This window comes from Choloepus didactylus, chromosome 7 (assembly GCF_015220235.1).
Source record: "Choloepus didactylus isolate mChoDid1 chromosome 7, mChoDid1.pri, whole genome shotgun sequence".
Lineage (NCBI taxonomy): Eukaryota > Metazoa > Chordata > Mammalia > Pilosa > Megalonychidae > Choloepus > Choloepus didactylus.
This window is the reverse complement of record NC_051313.1, coordinates 32,189,743-32,211,405: the sequence shown is the minus strand read 5'-3', so window position 1 is coordinate 32,211,405 and position 21,663 is coordinate 32,189,743. Positions and strand designations below refer to the sequence as shown.

General features: G+C 39.3%; 1 protein-coding gene across 5 annotated transcripts in view; it reads right to left on the bottom strand.

Moving 5' to 3' along the window:
• ROS1 (ROS proto-oncogene 1, receptor tyrosine kinase) overlaps nucleotides 1–21,663 on the bottom strand; it is a 132,973-nt gene that overhangs the window by 76,064 nt on the left and 35,246 nt on the right. For all 5 annotated transcript variants that reach the window (XM_037843313.1, XM_037843311.1, XM_037843312.1 and 2 more), the window contains exons 7-17: nucleotides 21,478–21,616; nucleotides 15,673–15,874; nucleotides 14,950–15,026; nucleotides 13,437–13,559; nucleotides 13,087–13,271; nucleotides 12,201–12,298; nucleotides 8,439–8,935; nucleotides 6,293–6,505; nucleotides 5,434–5,544; nucleotides 4,204–4,382; nucleotides 2,103–2,294 (exon numbers count right to left, since the gene is read on the bottom strand). In XM_037843313.1, the coding sequence (XP_037699241.1) occupies nucleotides 2,103–2,294; nucleotides 4,204–4,382; nucleotides 5,434–5,544; nucleotides 6,293–6,505; nucleotides 8,439–8,935; nucleotides 12,201–12,298; nucleotides 13,087–13,271; nucleotides 13,437–13,559; nucleotides 14,950–15,026; nucleotides 15,673–15,874; nucleotides 21,478–21,616 (2,016 nt within the window). The remainder of the gene's footprint in view (nucleotides 1–2,102; nucleotides 2,295–4,203; nucleotides 4,383–5,433; nucleotides 5,545–6,292; nucleotides 6,506–8,438; nucleotides 8,936–12,200; nucleotides 12,299–13,086; nucleotides 13,272–13,436; nucleotides 13,560–14,949; nucleotides 15,027–15,672; nucleotides 15,875–21,477; nucleotides 21,617–21,663) is intronic.

The following is a 21,663-nucleotide window of genomic DNA, read 5'->3' as shown; positions in this document are numbered from 1 at the left end:
GAAATCAGGCAAGTTGTATTTGGTAATTCAAAATGAGATGCACTGAAGCTTTCTAGATTATAAGATTGACTCTATTTTCTCTCTTTAAAAAAAGGAGATTCTACTAGTCTTCTGCTGCTGGAACATAAAGAACTTTTCAAACCATAAGTAAAATTCAGATTTTGGGCCTTTATCCCATTCCTTTGCATCAGTCAGTCAAGCCCATGTTTGTACAGAGTCAGAGGGTTTTCCATAAATCTTTGGTAACCATTGTTTCTATGTCTAATAGTGCCCAATCCTTGGAAATAACTCCTTTGGTCTAAACTAAAACCTTTATGTTAAAGCTTAATGCTATGTTAAAATATACTATCAACGGATTCATCAGATGTGGTAAAAAGTATCTTAATCACCTCACCTCATTCTCCCTTTTCATCATGCAAATATTGTTAGGTCTTTCTATAAATAATTGGCTGACTGTATTTCATTATAACTGCTGATTGAGAAGTATGTTATGACACCATGATAAATCTGGGAGTGACATATAAATGAATGACAGCAAGATGGAGAGCCTTGTTCAGTGCAAAATGTGTTGCCCTCAAAACACCCTCTAGCATTAATGGTGGCAGATGGATAAGACATCAAACTATGGAACCAGAACACAGATTTGCACAAGCAGCCACAACATTCTCCAGCTTGTGAGAGGATTTGGAGTGGGAACTTAAGGAAAGGTGTATTTCCCCAGGCACTCTAAGAAGTCTGATGACTCACTCATTTAGGGAAAATGCCCATCCAAGACCACTCCAGAGCCTTCCTGGGTGGTAAGAGAATGCAAAGACAAGACAGGGCAGTGGGGGATTATTGACAAAGCCCTGGGGTGGAAAGGAATTTACACTTGAGATAATGTCTCTAATGTGGTTTTACAGAAATGAAAGTGCTTTCTCCAACATTTATATAGAGGCATTAAAAAGAGAATTCTTTGGACTCAGACTCAAGAAGCTCTAAAACAGACACGGGAGACTTTTTAATTATTTGACAGAAATGATTAATCTCTGGATAAGGTGCATAAATTCCTATCTCTTTTAAATATTTGTTTTATAACTTGTATACCCAAAACTAGGTCTCTTTAAATAAACTAGGAATTATAGACCATATTCCTATGGAATTGGGTATCAATTGACTCAATTTGCATATATGGACTATAATTCTATACAGTATATGTAAATATAATTTTTACTGTTCTGACTTGTCTGTGTCATGCCTATTTTATCTTTATCTACAGGAAAAAAACTAAAAGGAAATATGAGGAAAAATAATTCAAGGGCTATCCTAGGTAGAAGTAGTATGAATGATTTATTTCTTCTTATAATGCTTTTCTATCATTTCTAAACTTTCTGCAATGTACATATATCACTATTACATCAGAAAAAATAAGATTCAGTATTTTAAATGGATAGCTAGAAGGTAACTAAACAGGTTCAAGATAAATAAACATTGCTTCTAGAAGTTGAGGAGGTAAAAATAACATTAGTTTTAGGAACACGCCTGTATTAAGTGTATTTTTCAAATTGAGTTACAATGAAAAGGGCTAAATTTACTGAGTATTCTCACTGTGCCTAGAACTATTCTCACTATTTTACATAAATTATCTCATTTAATCTTCACAATAGCCCTACAAAGTAGGATAATTGTTATTATTCCCATTTTTCAGATTGTAGGGTCAAGTAATTTTCCTAGGGGAGCCACAGTCTGTAGAGCAGTTTCCAAGACTAAGAGAAAATATTAAAATACCTAATCACCACCCAACAAAAAGCTCCAAGACATCCAATAGAAGTCCTTAATACTGTAAAAGCAGTAAGAAATTGAAATGCTTTTAAGTTTGAGCCCACTCAAGATAAAATAAACTACAAAAAAAAATCTCTTATATTTTGATTCATTAAATTGAATATGAAAATCAAATAGGGCTTAAAGAAATTTGGGTTATACCAAGATCTTACTGAAACAGTATTTCCTATAACAAGATTCAACCCTAACTACTCACAATAAGCAGAGATGGTATTATCATAACTAAACAAAAGCACTATTTGGTATTATTAAATGATCCGATCTTATTTTTAATTGGTCACCTTTTTCCCAGAAAACCAAGGCTGTGCCTGTAGTGTAAGAGAACTTTCCCCATTTAGCCTGGTACTTTCGACTGAATATAGTGTGGTCCAGTAGAGATATCCACCAACTGAATCCACCACCATGTCATTCACCAGCAGCTTTACGTGAGTCACAATGTCTGTGTGTCCTGTCCACACAGACTGCCTCTGTATCTGTAAAACACAGTAGTATGGTTAGTTAATGTTTCCAAATGACATCATTACTTCTGAATAGTTCATTGCAATAGTTAGCAAATTGCTGCACTCATTCACTCATTCATTCAACCCCAAATATTTATAGCACCATGCACGTGCCAGATAGCGTGCTAAGCCCTGGAAACAAAAAATAAAGAGACGGGGCTCCTGCCCTCATGAGGTTTAGGGTCTCTACAGAGAAGGAAGTAGATTTATTCTGAAAATACTTGCTGTACCTAATCATACATGCAGGCAATCTAATCACTGCTGTATTCGTATATATTTGATTGGGCTCCCAAGGACTTGTATACAGCCTCATAAATGATGATGTCTCTCCTTGTTCTTCTCTACCAGAATATTTCCCAAATAAAGATGACTGCAATTAATGGGTATGTATTTTGCCCCTGGATAAGTCTGTTTTGTTTTTGTTTTTGTTTTTGTTTTTTTTATCTTTAAAGTATTAACTCATGTAACCCTCCCATTAGCCTATAAAGGATCTCTATCCCTATTCTTTCACAAGTAAATTGAGCTCAAAGAGCCCAATTAACTTCCCCTTGAGTGAAATAGTTCTGTAAAAGACAGAGCAAATACTTAAAACCAGTACTTCTATCCACGTGTCCATTTTCTCCTCCAAAACTATTTTGAAACTTATCCTTTTTTAGAGAGCATTTTCTGATTAACCCCACTCAGCTTCATTCTGCCTGCATATCTTTGGCATTTATGAATTGAGCCTGTACCACATTGCTTTGCCTCTAAGTACTCTGCTTTGTATGCTTCTTCTATCATTTCACATGTTTATTATCTTATCAAAAGAGCAGGCACAACTCTGAATACAATGAAAGCCACTGAATTTTACATGCAAAAAAATGCCAATTTTATATTATTATGTTTCAATTAAACCTTTTTTCTTACAGAGCAAGAACATGTCTACTATTTCCTTTATATTCTCTATCCCTACCCTGAAGGCTCTCTGCACATTTGTAGTAAGTAAATTATCAGTGAATGAATAAAGCATGGATAATAAGTTCCCTCCTGATTAGGCAATGATTTCAGTACCAAATTCCTTGATCCATCAGGCAAGTGTTCTCATCGTTAACCACCCTTCCCTTCCCAGTGTGCCACTCCACTGTTGCACTGAATATCTTCCTTTTGCCCTCGGGTCCACCGTCCACCCTTCCCCACCCTACTCCGTGCCCCTGGAGTCTGAAGTCCGTGGACTGCAATGACTGGGTGCCCATGCTCTTTGGCTTCCAATGGGATTGGACCAACAGAAGCCCTGCAGGAGATCAGAAGGCAGGAGGAAAGAGGGGTTGGAGCACGCATTCAACCAGCTTGCTCCTTGTCAGACCATGTATTTTGACAACGGCTGGGTTGGTATACCTAAGGTCACAGTTCACGTCAGCAACTCTCTCCTACAGCCACAGCTGTCACAGGTTCTTCTCCTTCTTTCCCATACCCCTCCTCACTAGGGGCAGTTATATCTTCTCACACTTGCTAGCCCCATGGATTCTTCCCCATTCCTTGTTGGTTTTCCTTAGCCCCATCTTGCCTTTGTAAATAATCCCTTCATTTAGTTTCCTTTAATCATGTCTTTGGAGCAGGCTGTCTTCCTGCCAGGACCCTCACCCCACAGGTGAGCATTTTTAATGTATTTATTTTAAGATGTTCTTGAAAATTTATAACAAATACATCAAACAATGATATGACATTTCCTTTACAAATAAATGCATTTGATTTTAGAAGTGAGTAGGTTTAGAGATAAATATTAAATAAATGATAGCACAGGTGGTATACAAAATCATGGAAAAAGAAATCATGAAAATGATACGCAAATCACTGAAGTGGGAGGCCATTGTTTCTGACAATCCAGAATGCTGAATATACTTACCACATATGTTTTTCCGGCCCAGTAGAGATAGTGACCCAACCACTCAAAAGCTAAAGCCCCAGCTCCTGCAATGTTGGATATGTGATAATTCTCGGAGACATCTGTCCCATTCAGCAGCCACACGTAAACGTCACCTTTCATGTCGCTGTAGTAGAGGCTGTTGTTATACCAATCCATGTCTCAAAATAAAGTGAATTAAGAACAGTTATTTCTCATGTATGCCAACAGAAACATAAGTCAAAATCACACATGCATCTCAATACATTTTTAAGCTCATACTAACATAGATATTCACGAGAACATCAGGGGTAGGTCAAGAATATTCCAATAAAGCTCTTTCAAAATATTAGTTCCTGGGGCTAGAAAGGGGAACTAATATTGAATGAGCATCTCCTCTGTGCCAGACGCTCTCCCAGGCACTTTACATATCTCACTTAGTTCTTAGGACAACACTCTGGAGTAAGAATTATCCCATTGTCGAGATGGCAAACCTGAGGTTCAGCGAGTTTATTCAGTTCAAGACCTCGCGACTGTATAAGGCCTCATAGCTGAAGAGAGGGATAGCCCAGATCCAAGCCATCTCCAAAGCAGTATTCTTTCCATTAGCACCACACCGTCTCCTAAGTCCAACCCTTTATATTGTCAGAAATACTGTTGAACTTTTATGGCCAAACAAACAGATAAAATAGAGAACTATAGAAGATGTCACTTTCAAGCAAGATCACTGTTATACTGTCCTAGAAGGAAGAATTTTTTTTCATTCTAGTATCATCTAAGCAAGATTATCCATTCATTACTCAATAATCCTCCTTGTCAACACCTTCTTTCATACACCTCATTTAAAACTTTATGCAGCAGTTCCTTGCACCAGTCTTATAAGAAAAAACTCACAATAAATTACTTAATTATAGTCACCTTAGTGGAACTTGGTAGGCTATAGTGTGAGACAACAGTGACAGACTAAAGCACAATAGAAGTATATCAAAGCCTCCCTGAAACAGGCATAAATCAGTCAATAACCTTGCTTTTTGTGAAAAAATAAATAGCATTCATATTTGAGAAGTTATATTTCTAAATAGCATCACTGGCAGTAGAGTTTAGTCAATATTTTTTCCCTTGCATTATTGACCTAACAGCAAAAATGCTCAATTCTTTTGACTTATTGACTAACTTGGGATATCTTCTGAATAGAAACCTGTCATCCAAGGGAACAAAGGATTTGGTGTTTACCTGACACATTTCCTATTTCAGAGGATAAGAATTCTCCTGGGCCAAAACTATTTAATGGTTTACTCCAAAGCCCGTCTTCTTTCACAGCCATGATAAATGGTGGTTCTGTAGCTGGTTTGTAAAAAATAAATTAAAAAAATATATCACAGGAAGCACATTTTTTTCAGGTACATGTCTTATGCCCCAAGATTTCCTTTATAAAATAAAGGAATATCAACATTTTGAAAAATACTGTGGAGAAATATAAGTAATTGTATCAGTTTTATAGAATTATCTATCACAGTACACACACTTTCTGATTTTTTAGTAAGTATTTTTATTTTGAATGTGAAGAGAAATGAGTGATGATGTTGCCACTCAAACACTGTCATGGTCGTGAAAGAATTTTTCTTGCTTTGGCTACTGGTAGCCAAGACCCATTTGGAGCACCCAGAAGTGTTCATGGTAGATCAGTAGCATAAATGGTACAGTTACTTTTCCATTATCTTTTAGCCAAGAGGATGGAATTTAGCACAATTCACACCCCCTCAACTTCTCTCACCAAGACCATCAGAGCTCAAGGGGTGCTATTCTTTAATAAACCATGAGAAGGAAAAAATCCGTGAAAAAGAAGAAAAGTTGTATTATTTTCTCAAAAAATATCTCAGAACATTTAAAACACCAGGTTAGAGACATACATTAAATATCAGACATTGCTTTATTTGCTTTCCTAATCTCAGATACTAAACACATATTCAAGAAGTCAATATACCCTCAATTCTAATTTCTTTACCATATTTGAGGTTGGACGTTTTATAGAATGCATAAAATAAGCCTCTTTTTGTCATAATCGCTCCCTAAATCAAGAACATTTTCTCACCTGGCACCAGAGTGGTCCCCACTGAGGGTTCCGACCATGGGCCTGGGCCCTTGGGAGAACTTGCTCTCACAGAAACCTTGTATTTCGTAGAACTCTGCAGCTCGGGTACGTTAAGCATGGTCCCACTTATGTTAGAGAAAAAATGAGTGATTTCAGGAAGGTCTTGGGTTGACACTTTCACCTCATAAGTCCAGTTTTGCCAGGCAGATGGGCCTAATTAGAAGAGTTAAGCAATATAAAAACAGGACAACATCAGCAGGGACAAACAAAGAACTGTCAATAGATTCATTTACAGCCTCACCTTGATCGGGAGGGTAATTGGTAGTAATACCTGTTGCCCCCCTCATCACCAGGGTTAGTTTGACAATATGGCAAATTTGATAGGCTAGGACAATGTCCATTCTTCCCATACCACACATTTTACTCCATCAAAGAAGACACTTTTCCCAACAACTAGGAGGACACTGTCATTTGGTCAAAGCTGTAGGTGTGGCTGCATAGAATTGCCAGTGAGGTTCTCCATAACACCACAAAGTACAGCCAGGCTCTTAGAAAACAAATGCTTAATGATGAAACCCTATTTATAATAATGGGTTTTCATATTGTTTGGGCTTCTTGGGGCCCCTTCCTCCAAGTAGCTCAAACAATTAAAAAAATTCACCTATTCATTTTCAAACATTTTTGGCATATATAGCAATCAGGAATAATTAACTTTGTCTTAAAATTAAAAATAGCCAGCAATTACTGACAACTTACTATTTACTAATCCATAGGTTGGTAAATTCTGGCCCACTGGCCAAATCCAGCCTGCTGCCCATTTTTGAAAATAAAGTTGTATTGGAACACAGCTAAGCATATTCGTTTACAAAATGTCTGCAGCTGTTTTCTCAGTACACAGGCAGAATTAAGGAGTTGAGGCCAAGACCATATGGCCCACAAAGCTGAAAATATTTACTTCTGGCTCTTCCTTTACAGAACAAGTTTGCCTACCCTATTCTAGATCCTATTCTAAGTGTTCCACATATATATCTTAATTTAATCTTTATGACAATCCCATAGAAAGGCATAATTAACATTTCCATTTTTCTAGCTGTGGAAACTGAGGCCTAGGATCATTCTGCTGCTAAATGGCAAGGTCAGAATTTGCATCCAGAGCCCACCTGATTACCCACCACATACCCTGCCTCTCTGGAGATGGAGAGTCAAGTTCAGAGATTTAGGGAACTGCTCAAATTCATGCAAGCTCTCCATGGATACAGAATCAGGACCCAAGTGTTCTGTCCTCTGGCTAATATAAACACTTAGGGCCTGGCTCCTAGTAAACACTCAAGTGCTAAAACTGTTAGAATATACATGGGAAATACAGAAGTCCTCCCAAGGCAAAACTAATAAATGCAGAACAAATACCTAAGAGTTTGGTTTTTTTTAAGCTAAATAGCTGTTTCTGGGTGTTTGAGTAATCACATGTGAGCTCTCAAAATTGAGTCAAGCCTCCCGAGGATGAATCTGGACCCAACATCGTGGGACTGAGTACATCTTCTTCACCAAAAGGAGAATGAGAAATGAAACGAAATGCAGTTTCAGTGGCTGAGAGATTCCAATGGAGTCAAGAGGTCACTCTGGTGGACATTCTTATGCACTATATAGATAACCCTTTTTAGTTTTTAATGTACCGGAATAGCTAGAAGCAAATACCTGAAACTATCAAACTGCAACCCAGTAGCCTTGACTCTTGAAGATGATTATATGGCAATGTAGCTTACAAGGGGTGACACTGTGATTGTGAAAGCCTTTTGTGGATCACACTCCCTTTATCCAGTGTATGGATGGATGAGTAGAAGAATGGGGACAAAAACTAAATGAAAAATAGGGTGCAGGGGGTATGATTTGGGTGTTCTTTTTTACTTTTATTGTTTATTCTTATTTTTACTTTTTCTGGTATGAGGAAAGTGTTCAAAAAATAAATTGGGGTGATGAATGCACAACTATATGATGGTACTGTGAACAGTTGATTGTACACCACGGATGATTGTAAGATATGTGAATATATCTCAATAAAACTGAATTAAAAAAATACGAGTCAAGCAATCCGAGCCTTCCTCCCCCTCATCGAGACCAATAACCCCCCTGGGGACCGCGCACTCACTGGCTCCTATGGCGAGGGCAGGAGGCTTCCACTGAACGAGGGCCTGGTGGGAGCCAAACAGCACGGAGAGCTGCTGTGGGCGACCTGGCAGAGGGTGCGGCTGGTTGGATGAGCCAAAGATGACCAAGTTACCAAACCCAAATTCTTCTATGCGACTCAGGTCACACCCCACAATGAACTCATTAAAAGACAGGGAGTCCTGCTGGAAAACGGCCTTGCCATCCGTGACAAGGAAGTGACTGTTTTCACAAGCAAAGCTCTTCACTTCAGCAAAGGGGACATGAGGTAGGACAAGGTGGGAAGCCGAGCCATCCAGAAACGTTGACATGAAGACTCGGGCAGTATCATTGAAGTAAATGATTCTCTTGGACTGCGGCTTCACCACAAAGTCCTTTAAGGTGTAACTCGCCACAATACGCACGGCTTCAGAGTCCCGACCGGGTGGCAGAGGGAGATCTGCTCTATAAATGCCGTCTCTCTGGAGATAAAAGACGTACCTGACACAGGAACAAAAGAAGCGCAATGTGATTCAGTGCAGGCAGATGACTAACCCGTTAGCCAACTACCTTCCCTGTTACCCAACCTGAATCATATACCTCCCAATCTCTGAATACACGGTTTCCCAAGGTGCAAAAGAATAATGGTAATGACTAAAGATATGCCCCCATTCATTTAGGTTACAAGCTGGAACACTGGAAAATTTCAACATAACCTCCTAATTCTCAGAGGTTTTAAATGACTTTTTAAGGAATTATAGAATTTAAGAACAGAATGGGTCTTGAAAGATTTTCTCAAGGAAGCCTACTCTTAAAGGAAAGCATAGTATTTAAAATTAAGTGGGTAACCATGTTATTTACTATAAAATAGTTTTCTGCAAAATGTACAAATTCTTAGGTCTAATTCAGGCAATAAATTTTCCTGTGCATTGTGAATGGGGAGAAAGCAAAACATTTAAACCATATATATACTTTAATGACACAGGTATTATTTTGCTAAAAATATTACAGCATAACTACTCTGTATGTACAGTGGACTACACTTTTTTAAAAAATATTTACAATTGAGTCAGGCAATAGGGCCACCATGTTACACACCATGAAGAAATACCCCACAGTGGCCAAGGCTGGTGGGTGGGACCACACAGCAATGAGGAAAAAAGAGTCAATGGAAGAATTAAACACACCTGATTTGAAGCTAGGCCTCATGATAATGATGCAGATGATTTTTAATAATGAAAAAGAAAGCATACCACCAAAATATTTCATTGAGAAATCAAATCTGGGAATGGAATTTTAACTAAAACTATTCATTTGGATGTGGCTACTTTAGAATTTGTGATCATTAGAGACAGATGCTAATGAAAGTATACTTTTGGTTAGTAAATCTTTCTTAATTTTGACAGCCCCATGGATTGGTAGCCCTTGAATTTTGTGGTCTTCAACCTCAAATGGATGGTCATCACAACTGCCAAAAAGCTTTCCTTGCCCTAGTTCAGTCCTGCTGTTTTCCCCTTGGTGACTACTCCAAATTTTTATCAATATTCTCAAGACTATGGTGGTGAAATAATATCCTGAGATATAAATGCCATTTTGGGATAGAAACCTATGTTCTTTTTCTTAAGGGAGAGTTGTAATAGGCAAAAAGCAGGAGTAGCTGGCCCTTAACTTGCTGCTTTTATTTCCCTTTCTGATTTAAAGGAATTTGGAGGAAATTCCAAATAGATTAAAGGAAAAAGACCTGAGGTCAAGATTAAAATTCTTGTCCTGAAGCAGGGAAGAGTATCAGCCTTATGCCACCACCACCCCTTTGGAGGGGAGAGAAAGAGAGAAGGAAGTTGAGGAATGCTGGGATGTGTGGGGATTGCCGGGTCCGGGAGATAGGGAAAGTGGAGCAGAGGGGAAGAAGGGAAGAGGTTTCTAATAGGGACACACTCAATGAGTCAGTAATTCAATGGTGCAAAATGACAGCATAAAGGAAAATATTTTTAAAAGCATGAGAATAAACTTTTCACACACCCTGAGTACTTTCAGAACACTGTTTACAAAGTGTTCCTGAAAGATACATGCTGATTTTTACAGAAACTCTCCTATCATTGAACAGGGAGGAGATTAGAAGACAGGAATGTTTATTTGAGCAAGAAGTCAAATCGTGGTTCCATCCCATAATAGCTTTGCCATCTTAGGCAATTACCAAATATTCCTGTGCTTTGCTTTCTATCTGTAAAATTGGGATAATAAAAGTACCTACCTCACAGAATTGAACAAGGATTGAATGAATTATTGCAAATAATGTATTTAGAAATGCATATAACATGCTTAATAAATACTAATTATCACGATCATTCTTAGTCAAATTTTAAAATCTGGCTGTGAATCAATTTTATTCTAATGGAAGAAAGAGCCATGGAAGGTATCTCACTGAGATAAATTTTGAATGATCGATTCAGTGAGTGAAGTTCATCATCCTCAAAATGAGCCGTTTTCTGTAATTGTCAGCAACCAAGTTACATTTCATAGACTTAGACTTTTACAAACGGGGAAAATGAGATCCAGAGAGTTCGAGAATACATCACAGGGTTCTTTTGAAATATTCTATAATTCAGTAATTCATTCAAACCTAAGAGGTTAGAATAAATCTGTAGTGAATTATGAATGAGAATGAACAGAAAAGCTAGATTTTTAATCAATAACGAGCAATCCATTTTTCAAAATATTCATGAAAAATAGTGCTACAAGCTGTATTTTTTGTTTGTTTCTTTTTCTTTTTGCATTCAAAATGAAAACAACTTTATTCCTACAGGAAAAAGAAAAGGTTTATTCCTTCAAAAATTGGTCTTGCTTTTTAGCTATTAAGCTGTTACTCTCTGGTCGTGTTTAAGGAATAATACCCCCAAAGTAACTTTCTATTTTTTCATCTTTTAAATTCATGGAATGCTTTGGAGTTCACAAAACACATTCACAGGGAATATCTCATTTCATCTTCAAAATAACCCAACTGGGTATTAGTGTTTACTCCATACATATGGATAAAACAAAAGTCACAGATGTGACATTTCTTGCTCAAGGGCCTATTGTATTTAGCAGGACCTCTGAGCTAAAATCTGTCCATTTCATTTGTGACCATGGTGAGGGGAGGTCATTGAAATTTTTACTTGTTACTAACTATCAATTTTTTTCTTATGAGGTGGATCCCGGCAGCATTCTCTTTGTATCAGCCCCTTGAGAGCTATAAGAAACAGACCAGAGGGACAAACTGGAGCTGAGCTGATCAGCAAAAGAAAAGGGTGAGGGTGGTATATGGGAGCTCTGTATTTTATGCATGATTTTTCTGTGAAATTACAACTTCTCTAATTAAAAAAAAAAGGTGGACTAAAGGGAAGAAATGGATGGAGGCAGGAAGGACTTACAGAGAGAGTTGGGGGGGTGGAGCATGAGACCCCGAGTCAGACCATAAAACCATGACAAATCCAGGAGTAGAACCCAGGTGTCTGAGTCCCAGGCAAGAGGTCTTCCCCAAATGCCCATATTTTGCTATGAAGGAGAGAGAAAAACTACTTAACTACAGAAGGCTTAGTTCAAGTTTGAAAGAAATTGTCTCCTAGCTCTAGAGTGTGAAAACTTTACCTGGATCAAGTTAAATTTACCTGAAATAACATACATAGACTGGCTTGTCTGGTAAGATAATGCTACACTAACAAGCAAGTTTACCAAAGAATTTTGCCAAATGGAGAAGAGAATTCATACTTACAAGTCAAACACTTACCCATTATATGAATCAGCTTCAATTTTTTGAGGTGCAATATTAGAGGGAAGACTAATCTCCTCAATCGTTGAGCAGTTCTCTAAATCACAGACACATACCTAGAGAACCAAATATACATCAGTAGGATTAGCATCCATCTATACTTGATGTGCCAGCATATCCTGAACCCTCTCTTCTGTGTGTGGAACTGTGCTAGTCGCTGAATAATTTTCCTGTTAACAATAATGTTAAATGACACACAAAACTCTTAAAAAGTTCTTAAAAGGCAGCTTTATATCCTCTAGTTTAATGAGTTTATAGCCTATAGACATCAGTAAAGTACAAGTGCCTCTCCTTCTGGTTTGTGGAGACACTCAACTATATTTAATACTTAAGTAGCTCCAGCCACAGTAGTGGCCTTTGCTTACAGTGATAGGCCTATACCTTCCAAGGACACAGAATCTGAAACACATCAATGCTACGCCTTCTCTACGATTTCAGTAATAACCATATTTTCAGCGACCTGCTGAAGTTATCCCTGTTTGTTAACATTATTTAAAATGCTGGTAGCTGATTTTGACCTTGATTGGCAATCTTAAAACACAAGTACCACCACTATCTTATGGAAGAGAAATTATCATAAGCCAAATTTGGTTGACTCTTGTCTCTGAAAAATCACAAAGAAAGATTATTTAAAGACGAGTCAGACTGCATACTGAGTAAACTCTAGGCCTCCTTAGACTAATCTATGATTCATTGCTAACCTAGTGTCTGAAGCACAGTGATTACTCAATGAGTGTTCATTGAAGGAAAGAAAAAATTAAGTTAACTTGTAAATATCCCAAGATATGCATGTGTATATCGATATATCAATATACAGTCATTCACTTTAAATTCTCAGACTAACCAGTTCATCCATGATGAAATACATCCTTTGATAAAGCCAGTCAACAGAGATGGAAGAAATTAATCCTGAACCTCTATAAAAAATTCTCAGGTCAGATACATCAGACATGTTGGCAGCGGCTTTTACCCATATGAGATTTCTTTCAGAGAAATAAACAAGTTGCTGGTGGCCATTAATTGATATTCCTAGAAAAAGTCATGCAAATGCATATACACAATTATATAACAACCAAGAAAAAACACTCACATGAAACAGAATTTACTTCTTTAATTTTTAATAAAGAGATTAAAATAGAAGCCCACATGGATCTTTCTTTTTGCACTTGGAAACTTTTCTCTCTTTATACTGACCTGTAATATTATAATGTACGGCATCTGAATGAAGGCAATGTGCTTCCTCTACTAAATGTTTTAAAGATCTCTTTCTTAGAGAAGATTTTCTGGATAAAAAGAGCCACTGTTCTTCTTCTTGAACTAAAAAAACAACAGTATTTGGAGACACATAGACCAACCATATGCACAGGGACACACTAGAGACCAATACCATCCTTTCAATACCACCCCAAGGGGCTAGAAAGAGGTTGGTTAGATATTTTCAGAAGGCACAGGGACATTTTATCTGTGGCATAATCCACATTATTCCATGCTTGGAAGCAGGAAGTACAGTGATAATTAAGTAGGAATTATGCCCTATTTACCCCCAAAAATAGCATCACATGAGATATTGTTCTCAACAGCCTTGCTCCAGTAGGCACTCAGCTCATTATCCTCAGCCATCAGTTTGATTGGTGGAAGAAGGTCAACCCAGGCCGGGGTGGGATGTTGCATAACACGCACACATACAGACAGACATTGACTGTTTCTGTATTGCCTTCAATATCTCTCCTTAGAGGAACAAAATATGAGGGCTACAGAACTCTGCTTGATGTCCCATTCAGTTGGAGATGGATGCAGGGTGTGTTGGTGAACACTTTGGAGGCAATTAATAAATGCTATGCACTAATCGTCGTAACAACTTTAACCTTGTCTATATTTAACTTGCCCTTTGGACATGCTTCCTACATAATAAAAATACCTCTCTTTTCCTAGAGCCAAAAAATTAAAGACTGGTGATAGATGGCATTATACCTACTGGCTTAGGCATGTGTAGATTGGCAAATGGGGTTTGGGTGAAGACAGAAACCAGATATGTAGAATTCCAAATCCTTGTGTGTTATTAAAAGTGCTCTTACTAGCTTTCCCAAAGAATCTCCAGTGCTTCTTAGAAAGCATTTTCATATATTATTTTGCTCACTCAGTCTTCATACAATGAATATTCGATCTCTCAAGGCAACTGCTAAAATGCCAAAGCCAGAAAAGATACTCACAATTGTAATAATAAGAAAAGCTAATTTGGTAGATTGAATATTCAGAATGGTAAAGTGCAAATTCTTAAAGTCCGACTATATTTTAAAACTGAAGGAGATTGGATGAAAAAGAGATATCTAATATGTATTAAATATGTAAGAAAAGAATGGTTAGGGCAGAAAGGTTAAATGTGTCCCCAAAGTGTGTAGATGTGAGTCACAATCACCAGTAATTTCAACTGAAATCAAGGATGTGTTTGAGGCCATATTTAAAGTCCCTCAACTTTTTCATTCTAATTATTAAATTCCTAAATTCTATGTGAGAACTTTCCATCTAACCACTTACTTCCATTTGTCAAAAACTTAGATTCACTTAAAACTGAAAGCTTACCAAGTGCCCAGAAGATAGTTTTTGTTGGGGCAGAAGAGGTGTACCAGATGGCCCAGGACCTGAGGGCTGGACCCACCCTTGCCACCTATCAGTATCTGAGAAACAGAAGGAGGACCCTGGGCCATACCTGCTGGAGATGAAGTGGTAATACTAGATTCTGCTTCCGGCCCCTCACCAACTTCATTTACTGCTGCAATAGAAAACCTATTCCAAAAACAATTGGAGAGATGTGTTTCACTTGGCATGGTGTGAATATGAGATAAAAATAGGAGCAATAATGTTTCTATTTAAAGGACCATATGGCAATGCGTGTGTCTAGTTACTTGGAGCCACTGCCCGGCACTAAAATAACCATAAATCACATCCTTATTTGCATTCCCCCTAAAACAGTTCAGGGTCACAGAGGTCAAAAGCTGAACTCTGCTATCTGGATGACCCCACTCCTCCCTTAATCTAAAGAGGCCTTAGTAAATGCTAGAAAAGCTAACATCATAAAATTGTCCCCCTAATGGTTAATAAGAATACCATGAACAGTATTTGACCCCCTTCTGTTTTCCCTGTTGAGTTTAAATAAAGAAATTATTTTCATGGTGTTGATGATGTCTGTATTAGCGCATATGTAGAAAGACCCCCTGAAGACCATAGAAACACTTGAGAATGTTTTGCTTATCATGGTGCCATCTGCTAAGCATATAGGCTTGAGGAAAATCACAGTAACTTCAACCCACCAACACAGAGTCAATGGCACGTCTCAAAATATATTTAAGTTGTTTTATTACTCATATTTCTTAAATAATGAAATTTTTTTTTCATGCTGGTTATATTGTCCTCTGCACCACTTAATTCTTACCTGTACGTGGTATTTGGTAGCGTAGAGTAAAACTGGAAACTGGTACTCTGTGTCCCTGAATCTAATTTCTGAGTTTTGCTGATCAGCCTTAAGTTATAACCCAAAATAGGTCCACCTGGGAATTGTGGCGGAGCCCAACTGACTTCCACAGTGTCGGGACTTGAGCTTTCAATATTTCTAATGAAAGGAGCAGTTTCAGGAACTGAAAGAGATAATGTTGACAGAGTAAGCAGAAAAACACGCAGGATTTATGTTTTTTGAGATAGGCTAGGACAAAGTCTTGTTTTCCAAAAAGTGAACAGAAATGACTTATTTTTGTTAACACTCAAAATATATTATAGAGGTAAAGTGGCAAGATACATTGCAACTCTTGATCCTTAAATGACATGTTAGCTGCTTTTCCAAGAGAATCTTTCAAATGTTACTTTCCTCACTTCCAATTTATGAAATGAAAGTAAATATAAATGTGTGCTAATAGGATAAATGTTCTAGGGAAAAAGGAGTCAAAAATCTCCGGAGACCAAAATAGGTTGAAATGTGGGATGAAAAGAGGTTAGGAGGAGAATTGGAGTCAATGATTAACCGAGTTGAATGCAGTCAGTCCTGGGGCCTTTTTGCTGCTAGGGTACTGAGGCCTGACTGGTTTCAGCTGCAGATATGGGTTTAGATAAGCCTGAATTAGAACAGTCCGCTTCCCTCTTGTTGGCATCTGCCCAGACTAGACCTTCCTACCCCCAGCTCCCAAGGTCCCCTTAGAATCCAGGCTGACTGGGCTAAAGCAACCCCCACTTCCCTTGAAAAGGATTAAAGAAACACGCACTAAAGTATTAAGCATTTTCTCACAGATCTTAGAAGCTACCTGGGTGGCAAAGAATGGAAAGGAACCAAATGATCTGACCGCCTGCCTTCAGTCCTTTTTCTTGTCTCCTGAATTTTCCTATGCATGTCTCCACCTACTTTTCATACCCTTCCCCCCACAAACCACATTCTTTATTTGCTCTTTCCACATAAAGAAACATTGTTAACAATGTCACTTTGTTCTTGACTAGACTTCCCTCCTTCTGAACACTTTTGGAAAATCTGCATCACCACTGACTCACTGGAGTTGGGAGAAATGAGAACGTTCACCCTCACACTGCATGAATTTTCAAAATTCCCCTTAATCGGTCCTTCAAACTTTCTCTGATCCAGTTCCTCACCAACTCTCGGACTCATCTTTGGCAAACACAAACGTCATCACGCCACTCCTTTGCGCCATGCTCTCAGTCACCTTGGTGAGCAGGGAAGCAGGAATCATCTCTCACTGATTCAGGATAGGGGTGTTGAAAAACCTAGGCTCAGTGCCCAGACATGATCTGCTCCACTTGCAGCAAGTTAAATGCCACCTACATGCCATGATGTGATTGTCCAGATCTTCTCACCAAAAAAATCTTCTTGGAAAGACTGGTATTTCATGCCTAACAACCATTCCATTTGTTTAGGAAATTATCTCCAGAAAGACCCCCATTAAATGGCAGTGACAGCATCTGGAATCATGTATTTTCCTGTAGCTAAAGGAGAAAAGGGCTGTGAGGCAATGGATCACAAAACAGTTAAGTTTATAAATGTTGATGAGAGGTGGAAAAGCAAGAGAGAATATAAAGTGTAAGATGTTATCCATGGGAAGGACATCCAGTGTGGGATCTAGAAGACCTGAAGAGCATGTAGGTGTGTGCATCCAGAAGAAAGGCCAGAAATGGAAAGCAACATTAACCAACTTAATTATTTTGATTTGACCAGCCTCAAGCCCTGGACCAAGGTATCTTCTGGCACTGGAAATGTTCCGGTACTGTTGGAGTACATGAGGCATTGCTTTGAGTTAGGAAGGATCCATGTATTCCTCTTTGATCTAAAACATTCCAAGCACGGCCCTAGGCCAGTGTCTGACCCGAGGATCTAAGCAAGGATGGCCATGGCATAATCAGTGGAAGTGGCCACACATACCCTGAGATCTGACATGCAGGGAGAGGGCATTAATCAGGGAAAGGGAAAAATTCCCAAACAACTCCATCAGCTGCCCAGTTCTGCTTAGGTACAAAGCCTAGTTCACCCTGAGGCTCTCTGCACACAGCAGCAGCTCCAGAGCTGTGGGGTAGTGGCATCCAACATGCAGCCTCAAGCAAGTCCTCCTGGGTCACCTCAGTCAACTCTTAGGGTGAAGGTACCAGATAATTCTCCTAGTGTCTTCCCTAGGTATTTGCCTCGCTGCAAGACTCCTATGCTTGAACTTCTTCTTGGTGTGGAAGCTATCTCCCCAATAGAACAAATCAGAAAATTCTCCAATTTAATACACTATGTTTTAAAATCATCTCTGCTAAAATGTTAAATCAACACTAACTTCCTGATTAGTATCACTACCTCTATACTTGTCAATGTCTCTCATTCCCTCAATCCATTCTACGTGTAGTTGCCAAAATTATCTTTTTAAGAGTATCTGATGCAATTAATTCTCTGCTTTAAAACCTTCCATAGCTCTTAACTGCTTAACAAGTCAAGTCCAAACTTCTTAATCTGACATTCAAGACTCTTTGTAATCTAGTCCTGATCTGCATTCCCAACATTATTCCCACTATTTCTCTCCATATATCCTATGCTTCCAGGAAATGGTGCACTCACTTTTTCCCCTATGTGCCCAGGAGCCCCATTTCCACACCTGTACTCCTGCACCTGACCTCTTCTCACTTCACATCCAAATCAATCTACCCTTTAAGACCCAGTCAAAATGAAACTTCTTCCCAGGAATTTTCTCTGATCTTTCATTCCAGAAATATCTTCCTCCTCTGAACTTCCATAGTAATGTATCTGTGCTGCTTCTGTGTTTTTAATCGTATTATCTTGTTGTAGTTATTCAAACATATGCATTCTCTCCTCTACAAGAGAGTTAGCTTCTTAAAAGCAGAGTCCATGCACTTAGCGGATACTCCATGAATATATATGGAACAAAAGAACAATGCCATTTGTTTACAACTAGTGTTACTCTAAGAATACACAAGTAGTTGGAAGAGAGCAGCTCTCCTTTAAAGCTACATTTTTTGGGTGACATTCTGAAGAAAGGCTGGGAAAATGGTGAAGCATAGGACTTATCAGGCAAGAAGCATTTTGTTGTTTTCCAGAGATCATGGGACTGTTACAAATTCAATCACCAACATTTTTAAACCACTTTCATCACTATGCTCCTTAGTGGCAGCCTATGTATCCCTACGTGATGGGGCCTCTGGCTACTGTCGAATCTCATCTCCTGCCACTGGCCACCTTCTCTCTGCATCCAGCCACACTGACCATTCCTCAAGTACATCCATTTCCAGATTCCTACTCCACCTTGTCACCAGCAAATATTGGGGTGCTCCAGGGCTAACACCCTGACCCTCTCCTCTTTATAACCTACAGTCACTCTTAGTTTGTCACCTCCAGTCCTGTGACTTGAAATCACATCTCTATGTTGATAACTCCTACACTGATATTTTGGGTATCTCCAACCTCCCCCCTGAGTTCCAGATTCATACACTTAATTGCTTCATTGACAACTACATTTGGATGTCTAATAAGCATCTCAAATTCCACTTGTCTAAAACAGAACTTTTGATTTTCTCAAAAATTCACCCCCTAGCCTTCTTTCCCTTAGTAAATAGTACCATCCATGAGTTCAGACTGAAACTCTAGGCTATCAACCTTGATCTCCTTTCATTCCACACCAAATGTGATCAACAACCCATCAGTTCTATCTTCAAAATAGATCACGAATCTTTCCACCCACTCCACCACGACCACCCTATCACAGCCATTATGACAGCCAACATCTTCACTTGCTTGGGCTCTTGGCTGGTCTCTCTGCCTCCATCCTTGCCCACCTTCCACTCCCAGTCTATTCTCTACACAAAAGCCAGTGAACTTTTAAAAATTCGAATCAGACCCTCTCCTGCTTAAAGTTCTCCAAAGACTTGCTTTAAAACTTAAAATAAAATCTACACCCTTTACCACAGCACTAAGTGGTGGGGCCTCTGGCTACCTGCCGGCTGCCATCTCCTCCCACTCTCCACCTATCTTACTGCATCCCGACACACTGGCTATTCCTCAAGTACATCCAGCTCATTCCCCCTGCAAGCCCCGTGTCCTTGTTGTTCCCTCTTCCTGGAAAACACACAGGCTTTGCCAAGCATCTGGATTTGCATCATTTGAGGCTCTGGACAAATGTCCCTACTCTATCCTACTTTATTTTCTTTCTTGGCACTTACTCCTACCTGAAATTACACTGTAATGTTTGGGGAAATGCCTCTTCATCCCACATGGATTTTCCCTAAGCAGTCTTATCTTTCCCCCTGCCCCTCCTTCTCCCCCTGGAGGAAAGCAAGTACCTATTTGGAGACAGTAGCCATTGAGCCACGATGCTCTAGTCGTGGAAGTAGTAATTCGAGGTCTTGAAAGAGGAGATTTAGGATCTTTATCCTTCCTTCCCTATCCACATCAGTAAGAAGCAGCAACAGCTGCTCCTCTGACTCAAACTTTCCCTGAGGCTAAGCTGGGGAGTAGGGAGTTGGCAATTCCACCCCACTTTGACTCACACTAAGCTACATCATCCAACTTAGTCTTTATCCAGAATAATGGATTCCTGTCTCCCATCTGCTGATCCTTTGTTTTATCTCTCATTGGTTTAGGACTCAGGCTAGAATAAGAGATGCTATTTATGGGGTCCCCTCAAAATCCTCAACAAATAATTTTACTTAGTTCCTTATTTCACTGTCTCCCCCAGCTGGAATGGAGCCCATGACTGTCGGCACTTTGCCATCCTGGGTTCTTGGAATAGTGGCTGGTATGTAATAGGTGCTTTAAAAATACTTGTTGAATGAATGGGGAAAAAAGTTCACAACGTTCTCTTCAGTGATGTTAAAAGTACAAGATGAAAATAACCAACTTTTGAGGAACATCAAGAAAGGAGGTGAACCTTTCTATAGATTTCATTGTAAAACAGATGTAGAAGTTTATAATATGAGCAACTGAAAGACTAAAAAATATGTCAAGAAATAAATATAGAACCACACCACAACTGCCCCTGGGCATCCCTTGTCTGGATTACTACCATGGTCCCCATCTTCCTCCCTTAACAAGTACATCAGGTGACCACAAGTGTGATCCTTAACAAGTACATCAGGCCATGTCACTCCTCAGTTCAAACCTTGCAGTCACTCCCCATTCACCCCACAAAGACCAGATGAGTCCTCTGACCCGCCTCTTACTGGTATCCCTCCCTCCCTCCAGTAAACTCACATGGGCCTCCTGAATGTCTTGAGCAGGCCATGGACGCTCTGGCCTCAGGGGCTCCCCACGGGCCATCTCTCTGCTGGAAGGCTGCATCTTCAGTATCTGCCTGTCTAGCTTCCTCGCCTCATTCAAGTCCTTGCTCCAGTTTCACCTCCCCATCTCCATGAGCCCATGGTGACCACCTTATTTAATATGGCGACTGCCTGTCCTTCCATCCCCCACTCCTCTAAAGGACAGTCCTCTTACCACAGTACACAGCACCTCTCACAACACGCTTTCCTCAGCTATTACGTTTATTTCTTAGAGTCCCTTTCCTCCACCAAAGGGCAGAGATCTTTGTTCAGATCACGGAGGTCTCCTGAATACCACTCGGCACGCAGTAGGTACACCGTTGTTGAAAGGACCAATCAATGAAGGAATAATCATATTTCATTATTTAAAACAGAAAGAAACTAAATCAACATCTTAGATGAATCTCCTTGCTTCATAAATAACGTGTACACGCCATACCTCCATGAGGATGTGTTCTGTAACTGGGACTTGGTGGAGAGTACAGCTGCTGCTGGGCCGTGAAGATCCAAACCACTCGGAAAATATATTCAGTGAAGGGATGCAGGGGCTCAACCAAATATGAGAGCTTCGATACTGCCTAGATCAATGAGGGGATCAACAATCAGCATTTATAGAGTCACCACT